Here is a 12877-nt window from a genome sequence, read left to right as displayed (position 1 = left end):
CCAGGTTCAAATTCCTGGGAGGAACCAAAGTCCAGATAAATGATTTGGAGACTGGTGGATGTTGACAGAAACAATGGCAAAATAGTTTATTTCAGTGCAGCTTTAGGTTTTGTCAGCATCAGGAGTTCCCAAAAGCAAAAATAATGTTATGTATGTTGTTGTTGAACCAATAGTTGAGATCACATTTCCACCAGTACATTCAGCCATAGTTAATGTTCAGTCCGTTCTCAGAATAAACGAGCTGAAAGACGTCCCTGATGGTTGACCCAGCTCTATCATTTTAACCACAACTTCAAAGTTTTTAGAAACTCTTGAGCTAACAGTGTTTCTCTTTGTTCCATTTCAGGGAGAATCTCGAACAAGACAAGCCAGCACTGAACAGTCTGTCAGAGAACACAGTGGCCATGGAGGTCACGTAGCCTCCGGCTGACGGCTGCGAGGGAAACGTCACCCGTCGTCGTCGTTTTTCTTTACTTTCTTTTCTTCTTTTTTAGGTGCTATGCATCATTTGTTAGTCGTGAATGCAAGTGGTGGCTGAATGAGCACGGCAAGGTTGGGTTTCCATGGCAACCGTTTTGGGACTTAATTGCAATGCTCGTCTCGTACAATTTTTTCTTCACCCCTCCCGTATTTCCCTGTTTGTTACTGTTAATAAGAGATCGTCTGTAAATTCTTAATATGGCAATTTATATGTACAGTTCTGCATATTTGTAATATCCGCCCCCCAAGGCCCCCCTCGTTCTTGTATATAACATTACTTGAATACAGAATTGTTCATTTGTGATGTTTTGCACTCGAGATATAAAGTAAAAAAAAATAAAATTAAAAGAGAAAACAACAAACTGCAACTGGTGAAAATACGAGGAGTGAAAGTTGTTCCACAGAAAATTGTTAGTCATCACATGCATGGTGCAGAACCTGCTGTTGGATCTATTTATTGTGCCGTGTTTACAAAAAAAATAATTTTTTCCTCATTCATGACAGTTTTTAGTTAAAGAAACTGTACCTCCCACCAACGCCCACACACGCAGGCAGGCCGCTAGACGAGAAGTTTGTTTGAAAGTCTCCACACAGCTCTTCCATACATCTTATTCCCGAGACAAGTAACAAAACAATTGGGATGAAGACTTTCCCAGAACACCTTGCTGCTTCTGACGTATCTAAGCACTATATGATTTGTTTTCTCTAATTGACTGATGCTGCTTTTGTATGATTTGCGCCGTTTGGTTCTGCCAGACGGCCTCGTTTTCAGTTTTTCCTCCACGTCTCTCCTTGTCATTTTTTTTTTTAAATAAATATTTTTGTATCACCCCTCTTTTTATTTTAAATTTGCTCATGGAAGACTTCATTCTTTGGTTACTTGTTGCTTTTATTTATTTATATATATATATATATATATAAATAAATAAAAATGTGTGTATAAGGGAGTAAAAAAAAAATGCAGTAACTGACATTTATCATTCCAGCCTCAATGTAAAAACAAACATGTATGAATTAAAAAGAAATTAGACATTTTCTCTACTTTAAAAAGAAGAAACCTATCCTGAAGGCTGAAAGGCCACGAACCACACGCTATCAGGTGCCTTCATTTGAGAAAAAATAAAAACCTAAAAAAAAAAAAAAAAAAAGCGCTCTCTTCTGTGAAGAGTTTGGTACCGAACAAGGCTACTTGTAGTTTTTCTTTGTCTGTACCACAATCCCAATGCCCATTCCAGTGGCCCAGTTTCATTCATGACTCTTTGTTTTCTGTTTGTATTTGTAGACCCAACCACCACACACAAAAAAGAAATCTTTTTGAATTGTCACAAAATGAAATAAAAATCCAGGGCATTATGTGTTTCGACCAGCATGTGTCGTTTGTTTTCTGTCGTCTGCAGTTTGTCTTCTGGTGCATGAGCCTGTGTGACCAAGAGAAACCGTCTAAAGTGGCAAACTCCAGTCCTTGAGGGCCGGTGTCCTGCAACTTTTAGATGCGTCTCTGCTTCAACAAACCTGAATCAAATGATTAGTTCATTAGAAGAACTTCCCTCCATACTGAGATGGTAACTTAGCCATTTGGTTCTTTGCCATACTGGGAACCAATCTAAACGTTGCAGGGCGCTGGCCCTCGAGGACTGGAGTTTGACAACACTGCTACAAATCAAAGGTGGCCAGAGTCCTGGACGTTTCAGATGTTTCCCTGCTTTAACACACCTGATTAAGGTGAACACTGTTCAGCAAAACCCTGAACATCAGCCATAGAAACATCTAAAACATGCAGGACACCAGCCCTTGAGGACTGACTTCAGACCCCCTCCTAAGCATTGCAGATATTTTCTCCACCTCAAACAGCTTATTTGCCTCCCTTCACTTTGAGTCAGTTTTAATAGCTCAAATGTATAGGAAGTCTGTAATTTGGGAAAACAAGTGCACTCTTGCTGCTTCCATAGCAGTTCAGAAGGAAAGTAGTATCCAGCTGCTGCTAATTAAATGGCCGTGAACGTGGCTGTTCTTTAAAAGCGGTTTCCAGTGATGGGATCAGAGGATGGTCGTCCACAGCTACCATCCTACCTCCTTTAAATGCTTCACATCTGAATCAAATGAACGCCTTGTTACCAGGCGTCTGCTGACCTCAATGACCTGCTGAGGAGGGAATTCTGCCATTTGATTTGGGCAACGCTGCCTTCAAGCCTACAGGTGTGTTCACACAATGTCAAGGCGGAAAGACATCAGCATGACTTGTTGCTTTGCATCAGTCTCGGAAGGATCATAAAGTACTGTACAAAAAGAAAATAGTCCTGCATTCAATAAGATTCTGTTATATTGGTGCAGAAAACCCAAAACATCTCAATTAATTCTTAAATTCCTAGTTTATTCTCTGGAATTGTCATCAATTCCTAATTGATCTCTAGGCATTCCTTTGTGTTAGTCGGGGATTCATGAAGCATTGTCTGGGCCGTACCCCCTAAAACTGCTCAAATCTCTCTGCTGACCTTTGGAAAAAAAAATATGGTTAAAAAGTTAAATATAAAAGGAAATTTTGGTTATAATTTAGATTCTTATTTACATTTTGTCTAAAAAAAAGGCACTGGCAAAAACAATGACTTTGCTTTACTAAATTCTTGACAAAATTCAAGCCGAGTCTGACTTTTTATCTTCATCTATCGTATCTGTTGTCATTGAATCTTCCAAGAATCCTCCTTTTTCTGCTCATGTGTAAATGTTAACTTGTTCATTTGTAATTTGGTTTTGGTTTAGTAAAAAGGAAAATGAGTGATACAAAATTGTATGTATTTAAGCCACAGGCTACTTTAGTAAACATAACTGAATGAATTAAAAAGAAGTCACAGTTCACACATGTAAACAACAAATCTTAGCTGAAGGAAATAAAATAAAAATAGCAATAATAGTCAAACATAAAATAACACCTTTATATTTAGTTTGAAAAGGAGCAGGAAGAACCCGGTGCTTATTAAATCCTGACCTCATGCATTTCAGTCTAGAATATCCACTTGTCACATTATATTTATACCTGAAATTTGTCACAATTATCCAGTCTACAATATCCAAAAATGTACCAAATAATTCATTGTTACACAGTCTATAGCATCTACATCTATAGCTACAGACAGTCTCTTGTAAGATCTCCATGCTACTACACTGATCTTTACCCAGAACGGCTCAACACTAAATAGTCAGACCCCCCCCCCCCCCAACAGTATGCTACTCAGATCCTCTTTGTGTATTTAAAACTCTGTTACAATCATACAATTCCAGGGACGTTGTTTAAAATATGAATAAAAATAGAAAATGTCCAGTTCAACCTTTATGCAATTGAATACACTAGAAAGACAAGATATTTAATGTTCAAACTGATAAAGTTTGGGGGGTTTTTTTGTTGTTGCAAATATTCACTCATTTTGAATTTGATGATTACAACACGCTCTAAAAAAAGGCAGGGACAGGTGCAACAACCTAAGACTGGGAAAGTTGAGGAATGCTCAAAAGACACCTGTTTAGATCATTCTACAGGTGAACAGGTTAAATGGTAACTAGTGAGCGTCATGATTGGGTATAAAAGGAGCATCCCTGAAAGGTTGAGTTGTTTAGAGTCGGATCTTCGTCTACAGTTGTGCCGTTCAGTTAGCAGACAGACGCCTAATGAACAGCAGATACCCTCAGTGCAGACTGGATGGACTGGCAGCCTCATTACAGCTGATGAGTCAAGAGGGCAAAAAGAGATGCCTGCTGATTACTTTGATAGGGTCTCTGTGTTTTTATGCCTTCATTTTGACCTAAAGTGCCCAAATAGACCAAACCCTCTATAAACCAGCAGCACATAGGGATGAAGGCATGAATGTTATTGGTTGTCTTCTTTTTAATATTAGGTGGAGGGAATATTTGTGGTGTCTTGCAAAAGTTTTCAAACTCTTTTAAATTTTTGTCACTTTACAACCAGTCAGTTGGTCATTTTCTACTGCTTATTCCATAGTGGGTTGTAGCAATCTATGGGCAAGAGGCAGGGTACACCTAGGACAGGTCACCAGTCCATCGCAGGACAACCACACACAAACTCATTCATACACTTAAGGGCAATTTTGAGAGACCAATAAACCTAACAGTCATGTTTTTGGACTGTGGGAGGAAGGCAGAGTACCCACGCATGCATGGTGAGAACATGCAAACTCCATGCAGAAAGACCCCCGGCCGGGAATTGAACCCAGGACCTTCTTACTGCAAGGCAACAGTGTTACCAAATGTGCCACCGTGCAGCCCCACTTTACAACCACAAACTTCAAAAGTTTATCAGGAATTTGATACAATACACCAACACCAAATACCGACTTGGCAACTGGAAGGAAAAGGAATCAAGGTTTCAACATTTTTACAAAATCTAAAGGGGTGGTTTGCATTTGTATGCAGCCTCCTTTTACACGTTTACCCTGAAATAAAATCCACTGAAAACAACTTCCTTTAAAAGCCACTTAATTAGTAAATAGAGTCAAGCTGTGTGTAAATTAATCTCAGTATAAATCCAGCTATTCTGTGAAGCCCTCAGAGGTTTCAGAGAACATTTGAGAACAACAACATCATGAAGACCAAGGAACACAGCAGACAGGTCAGGGAGAAAGTTTAATCAGGCTTAGGTTGTAAAACAACATCCCAGGCTTTCAACATTTCACAGAAATCTTTTTAATCTATCATCTTAAAATTGAGTACAACACAACAGCTAGCCTACCTTTTGGACTACAAAACACCCTGTACAAAGCATCCCAACAGTGAAACATGGTGGTGGCAGCATCATGATGCAGGGATGCTTTTGTTCAGCCTAGCAGAAAAGCTGGTCAGACTTGATGGAAGATGGATGGAGCTAAATACAGGGAAGATCTGGAAGACAACCAGTTAGAGGCTTGAGACTTCGATGAAGGTTCACCGTCCAGCAGAACAAAGTCCATAAAAATACAGCCAGAGCTACAATGGAACGGTGTAGAACAAAGCATATTTATGTGTTAGAATGGTCCAGTCAAAGTCCAGGCCTAAACTTAGGTAACAAATCTGTGGCAGGATTTCAAAATTGCTTTTGCGACGTTTTTCATCCAATCTGACTGAGCTTCAGATGTTTTCGGAAGAAGGAAAATGGGAAAAATTCAGTCTAATGTGCAAACCCTGTAAGTACGTACATACTCCAAAATATCTGCAGCTGAAAGCAGTAAAAGGTGAGTCTACAAAGTATTCATTCATGGGGGCTGAATACAAATCAACATACAACAAAAACCGTGTTTCCATTTCCTTCCTCTTCACTCTCGGCACTACTTAATGTTGGTCTGTTGTCTAAAATCCAAGTAAAATTATTAAAGCTGAAAAATGACAAAACGTAAAAGGGTATATTATGCCTTTGCATGGCGTATGCTGAAATCATTTATTTTTTTGTCCTGGGCAACATCTGAACTATCATTTGGTAAAAATAGGAGGTTATGAGGAACACATTCTATTGTTTTTACTATGAAAAAACAAAAAAACATCCTGTCATTCAGAAATATAATTTTTGTTAGTTTTGACATCCTGCAGGATTTTTTGTAAATCTTGTTTGCTACGTAGAGTTTAGCTCGCTCTGCAGTTTGCTGACTTACCTCTCCCACTTATCTGCCAATACCCTAATTTTTCATTTAGGTTGATGTGCAGGTAAAGAAAGATAAAGGAATAGTCAGTTTATTTAATGTGGGGTTCTTTGGTGTAGTTAGGAACAGTCAGTATTTTACCTGCAGTAAACAGCAGTCAGAAGGAGACAAGCAAGCAGCTAATTCAAGAAGGTGTTATAAAAGTGTGAACTCCTGGTATTTGAAACAACCCAGACTCAAAGGGTACTATACTGAAGGCTTGCAATTACTCTACAAAACCCCACTTTCATGATCCCAACCGGTTCCCTTCAATAAGGGAAGCAGACACGCTAGACTTGAGTCCATTGCACCTGTTAGTTTTCAATTACAACAAACCTTAGGTTTCTCAACTGTCATCAGGATAACTCAATAATAAACTTTCAACATGTGGACAGCTCCCCCTTGCTTTATCTTGACAAGCATCCTTGTTTTCTTGTCTCATAGTCTGATTCTGTACCCTTTGATTTTAGTGTTTGGTGCCACTTATTGACCAGGTTCTTACACAGTCTGGAACAGTCTGGAGTTTGATTGAGTTTTTTCCAGGGCTGAAAAAGCATGAAAAAAGGAAATTGAATGTAAAATCTTTGTTATCCTAACTTTTTCTCTATCCAATTCTCTAAACCATCCGTCCGTCTGTGTGTCTGTTGTCTTCAGGTTCCATTTGGAAAGTCCATCCATTGTAGAAATATCTGACATATATGAATACGATGAAGCTAAACAATTACCTGGACCTGATAAAGTTTGGTATTTGGTCTTGAAAAACATGTAGAAACATGTAGGAATCTGTCTGGGGGAATCTAATAGGCCCGTACACGTCAGAATTTACATCCTACAGAAGAAGGGCCCAACTCCAGTCCTCTAGGGCCGATGACTTGCTGTGATAGACGTATCCCTGATTCAAATGGCTGAATGACCCCCTCTGCACATCTTTAAGTTCTGTACAGGCCTGGTAATGACCTAATGATTTCATTAAGGTGTGTTGGACCACGGAAACATCTAAAACATGCATGACATTGACCCTTGTGTTTTCACTCTGGACACTACTGTCCTAAAACCTTTGTGGTCATTACAAATTCCAGGACAGCGTACTATATTCCCAATGCTGAGATAATGTTAACATCACTGAAGAACAGGTAGCTGATGGTTTAGGGCATTAAGGGAAAACTAAAACGATCCTCAGCTACAAACAGTTACAACTGGACATGAAGCAATCCCTATGAGAAAAATGCAGTTTTACTGATAATGGGTTTAGTCATGACCAAAACCTTGAAATAGAAAAAGAAATCACATGAAAACACATTGAGAAAGTCAATTTGCACTTTTTAAGAGAATCACTATTCAGGAACATAACCCACATCCACAACTGCTCTCGTTTTTATATATAGTTAATAAGTAGAAAGTGATGTTCAGACTAAAGTTGCTGCAGAACAAAATTCAATTAGGAGTTTTTCCTCGTGTCAGCAGAAACAGTAAAAAAAAAAAACCCGAACTCTCTGAGCATTGGGAATCCTGATTTCACAGCCGCCCCCGTTCTCCGGCTCCACAGAGCTTGTACTGCCCGGAGTCCCTGGAGGGGCAGCAGGATGAAGGAGGAATTATGGGGTGCACCGTTCTGCATTATGCCTGTGGGAGCGAGTGGGAGACGGTTCTAGGTGTGAAAGAGGAAACAAAGCATGATCAACATTTTTTATTTATGGTTCAGCAAACTGTGAAAGGTGTCTGTCTGTGCTGGTTCATCTGGGAACATAATATCCATACAAAAAGGTTGCAGTTTACTCTCTGAGTTGGCTGAATGAGTTAAAGGTTCAGAAATATAAACACAGGGAAAGAAAACTAGACTTTGATACAAGAAATATCAGCAGACATTCTCAAAAGGAAGAAATACACAGTAATTTATCATATGTGCAATTTACCCTTGAAACAACTGTATGTTTCACTAATAGGATCAAATGTGACATGGTAATGATGCATGGGTAGAAACACTTGATCCTCAACAACACAGCCAGAACTTTGGCTCCGACAGATTGGACCACAGAAGGCAATCAGTCAATTACAGATACTTCCAAACTCCATTGGCTTTACGTATACAGTAAAGCACACCTGTACGGACAATCTGTTTCTTCCTTTTGGACCCCTCCATCATGTTGGGCAAGACTAAAGAGCTGTCAAAGAACGTCAGGGACAAGATCGTTGGTCTGCAGAAGGCTGGACGAGGCTAGAAGACCATCAACCAGCAGCTTGTTGAGAAGAAAGCTGTTGGTGCGTTTATTTGGAAGTGGACCTATTTACCAAAATCCCCCCTCATGGAGTGAGGATGATCGTGAGAAAGGAGAGTGATCAGCCCACAGCTACATGGAGGCAGCTAAGATCACAGCCACCAAGAACACCATTGGTAACACACTAATCTGTAAATGGTTGAACTCCTGTAGTCTTCAGCTGTACCTTCTTAGATTTGTCAGTAAACATTTACCTTATTCAGAAAAGGTTTAGGAGCAAATGCTGTGGTCAGATGAGACCAATATTAAGCTCTATGGCATCAGCTTGACCTGTTGAGTATGATGCAAACAACATTAACATTATGGTTTGGGGCTGTTGTTCTCCTTAGGGTACAGGATGATCGTACCAATGGCACACCAATAAACAGTGGAACACTTAAAGAAAACAAGGCTGTCCCATAAAGCACATAAATACTGCAATCTTTGTATTCTCATTAGCAAGCAGAGGAACCCACTTCCCAAAGACTGCTAAAAAGCAACAGAAAACATGTCACCCCATGCCCCTTCTAATGCTGCCCTGAGCAAGTGCCCATATGACCCATATCAAAACAGCCACTGCCTACAGAAGTACTGGCTCCAAATTCACTAAAAATCCTAAGACTAAAAGTAGCTCCTAGTGACGTCATTCTAAGAAAAATCTTCAATTTTCTGGAATTCTAAGATTTCTCTTAGAATTTCCTCTCGGTAAGATAAAAGTTATTCACGAAGCATCTTAGGCCTACAGAGAGCTCCTAAGGTGAGGAGATGTTAAGAGTAAAGAGGAGGACTTTTAGTGAGCCTAAGAGTGTCTTAAGCAGAGAAGATGGAGGGAAGACAGAGAGAAAGGAGAGATATTCTCCAGACAATTAATAAAACGCTACCGGCTTGATCGTAGAGGGATCCACCCCCTTAATAGTTGAGTAAATGATTACATAAACTTCTATAACAATCACACAATTATTAGTAAAGTGCTTTCAAAAAATACATTTGGAAAAAATTGGAAAAACTCAACAACAAAAAAATATATATATGTATACATAAATACAAATTCTAGACGAGATACAGTACAAACATTTAAGCACTATATACATAGAAGGAATATTTAAATGAGATGATTAAGTATTTGTTGTTTGTACATGAATAGCAGCCTAAATGGTCATCTCCAGCCTCTGTGGAGAAGTTCTCTGGTGTTCTGCTGTCTCCTCTCTAGCTTCTGAATGCAGCAGGAACCAGAGCTGCTCACAGTCCAGGCTGGTGCTGGAAGCAGAGGGAACGACCCATTGATCTGCTGGGAATGCCTGTTTGTTCCCACCGTGATCCCAGGACCAATCTATCTTTCAACACTCCTCTCTTCTCCTCCACCAGCAGGCTCTGCTCCTCTGTTTTAGTTCAGTTTTCTCCACCTTATTTTCTCCGTTTTGTTTTGGTCATTTTACCAAACTAAACCTCATTATGCAAACAGATCACTGTAAAAATGCTGAATTTTAATATTCATATGAAATGAATTAATATGAAATAGATGCAGCATGAAAACAATCAGCATGGCCAGTAAACATAATAATAAGCTAATCAAAATAATGATGAGCATGGAAATAAACTACGTTCAAACATTTTGATGCTGTGTGACAATTAATTTAATTTTGCTACATTTTATCATAATTTTCAAATTTCTGAATCCGGTCTAAATTCTATCATCGGTTAATTTCTCTCCATTTATTACTAGGGTTAGGGCAGCGTCACACGTAGCAACGGGGTCAACCAAAAAACATCCATCTTCTATACCCACTTCTTCCATACTGGGTCGCCGGGGAGCCTATCACCAGCAGTCTACGGGTGAAAGGTGGGGTACACCCTGGATAGGTCGCCAGTCCATCGCAATCAAAAAACCATGCACACATAAGGACAATTCAGAGAGACCAGTTAACCTAACAGTCATGTTTTTGGACTGTGGGAGGAAGCCAGAGTACCCAGAGAGAACCCACGCATGCACAGGGAGAACATGCAAACTCCATGCAGAAAGACCCCTGGCTGGGAGTCGAACCCTGGATCTTCTTGGTGCAAAGCAACAGTGCTACCAGCTATTCTACCATGCAGCCCAGATCAGAAAAAAAAAATAATTTTAGTTTAAATTACCTTAATGAACTCTGTGTGTTTAATACAATGTAAAAGTCAGTCATTTTCTACCGGTTATTCCATAGTGGGTCGTGGGAAAGCTGGTGCCTATCTCCAGCAGTCTATGGGCGAGAGGCAGGGTACACCCTGGACAGGTCGCCAGTCCATCGCAGGGCAACACACAAACAACCATGCACACACTCATTCATTCACTTAAGGGCAATTTAGAGTTACCAATTAACCTAACAGGCATGTTTTTGGACTGTGGGAGGAAGCCGGAGTACCCGGTGAGAACCCACGCATGCACGGGGAGAACATGCAAACTCCATGCAGAAAGACCCCCGGCCGGGAATCGAACCCAGGACCTTCTTGCTGCAAGGCAACAGTGCTATAATGTAAAAGTCTAAATAAAAATGAATAATTAAAATAAAATCATATTTTTCCTAAACAAATGCTGTGGGCATTGTCTGGAGTGAGTCAGGAGCCGGACTGCTCTGTGATTTATAGGATTTTAATCCCAGAGGATTACATGATTCCAGCTTTGTTCAGGGATAAAGGAAACCCCAAAATCAAGCGTGGAAAATCCTGTTTCACTTGTGTGTTTTTCTCAGTGTGTGTGTGTGTGTGTGTGTGTGTGTGTGTGTGTGTTGGGGGGGGGGCGCTTAACTGCTTTATCATTAATCTCTGACACCACCTAGTGGTTTAACCGGTGTTGTGCACGGAACCCATAAATTTGTGTCCTCTTGTGACTTTACTCTCTTCATTTAATTTTATATTAACAGAATTCAGTCACCAGTAATTATTATCTGCATCAGAACTGTAGGTTTAGTATTTAGTTTCCTGACTAATGTGTTAGGATGTGCATGAGAACCAGCTCTCTGAAGATGGAGATTTCTTTTGTATCTCAGAGAATTTGACAAAACACTCAGCACTAATTACCTTCAAGAACAACAAGAGTTTTTATTTTCTCTGTTCTCTCATTATTACAAAGGAAAACTGGGAGATATAATTCTTATTTTTACTGTGGGGTTACCGCAGGCAAACATTAAAGGAGAGAGTAAAATCAAAATAAAACTTTATTTGCCGAGGGTGAAGAAATCAAACATCCATGCAGTTTTTCCCTCAGGTGCCCTCCATGCTTCTGGAGAGCAGCCGCAGCCTTTTTTCTGTTATTGAGCAAATACTCAGAAATATTTAGAGACTAGGTGTCTTCTGAAGAGGGAAAAACCAACCATTGACTTCAAAAAGGCTTCTGATCAACACTTCACCTTTACTTCCCGCTCTTCTGACATCGCAGAGTTTAGTAAAGTAGGTTTGCCAGTATAAGTATTTATTCCCCTATTTCCATACAAATAAATGTTTTTGTTACCACGACTTTAAGCAGTTGTGTCCTAAATTATTTCATACGTACTTTTTATAATAGAACCTGTACTAGTATGTAAGCTCTCTGAGTTTTTAACGGTTAAACTGTTGATTGAAGATCTCCAAACACAAAGACTCATCAGGTAGCTTCATGGGGGTCCACCGGGGTCATATAGTGAGGTTAGACAAGGCCAGGTGAGGCACGTACACGTCACAGTGGACCCATGACTTCTGCATGTTCAGCAATGAATCTTCATTCTGCAGAACCACAGTGACCATTGGACATATGGGGCCTGAAGTGAGACACCAGTGTTGATCCTGGCTTCATAAACACTGGTCCAACAGCTCTGGGCTGACTTACCGCAACTGCTTTGCAACTTTCTCCATTTGATCTGACATTTAAATGACTACAATACAGTCCAGTGGAGAAGTGTCCTGGTCTCCTGTTAATGAGTGATAGTCGGATGGAGGAGGTGATTAGATGGATCAGGGGCTTGTCTGCTCTGGTCTGTCATGGTGAAGAAAAAGCTGAGCACAAAAGAAAGATTCTCACTTTACTGATTCATCTAAGATCCAACCCTTAATCATGTCTGACAGAACAAAATCCTAGATACAAGTGGATAAAATGAGCTTTCTATGCAGAGAGGCTGGGCTCACCAGATAAGGTGATGAGCTCTATCATCCAGGGGACTATTTAAGTATTTAGCTCAGATGGTTTTGGCTTTTGACCCTAGGCCAGACTAGGAACTTGGTGGAGTGTCTACATATCTCTTCTTGCCTAGAATCCCCTTAGGATTCCCCAGAACTGGGTGGGTGGGTGTACAGATGGAGGGCCTACATTTCCATGAAGTTGATTTTCCATCAAAGTGGTTTAGGTTTTTTGTCAGTGAATATAATTATGCCTCAATAGCTCAGGTGAGTAATGGTGTACATCTAGGATGAGTACTTGGACCCTTTTTCGTTTTCATTTCCATGTCAATGGATGATGGCAATCTAGTGTACATGCTTACA

General features: G+C 40.0%; 1 protein-coding gene across 2 annotated transcripts in view; it reads left to right on the top strand.

Moving 5' to 3' along the window:
* Positions 1 to 1833, top strand: part of LOC124870020 (enhancer of polycomb homolog 1-like) — a 37352-nt gene extending 35519 nt beyond the window's left edge. For both annotated transcript variants that reach the window (XM_047368385.1, XM_047368384.1), the window contains one exon: positions 347 to 1833. In XM_047368385.1, coding sequence (XP_047224341.1) covers positions 347 to 419 — 73 coding nt within the window. In that variant the 3' untranslated portion in view covers positions 420 to 1833. The remainder of the gene's footprint in view (positions 1 to 346) is intronic.
* Positions 1834 to 12877: the final 11044 nt, after the last annotated feature.

The sequence above is a fragment of the Girardinichthys multiradiatus genome, chromosome 6 (assembly GCF_021462225.1).
Source record: "Girardinichthys multiradiatus isolate DD_20200921_A chromosome 6, DD_fGirMul_XY1, whole genome shotgun sequence".
Lineage (NCBI taxonomy): Eukaryota > Metazoa > Chordata > Actinopteri > Cyprinodontiformes > Goodeidae > Girardinichthys > Girardinichthys multiradiatus.
This window is presented reverse-complemented; position numbering and strand designations above follow the sequence as displayed.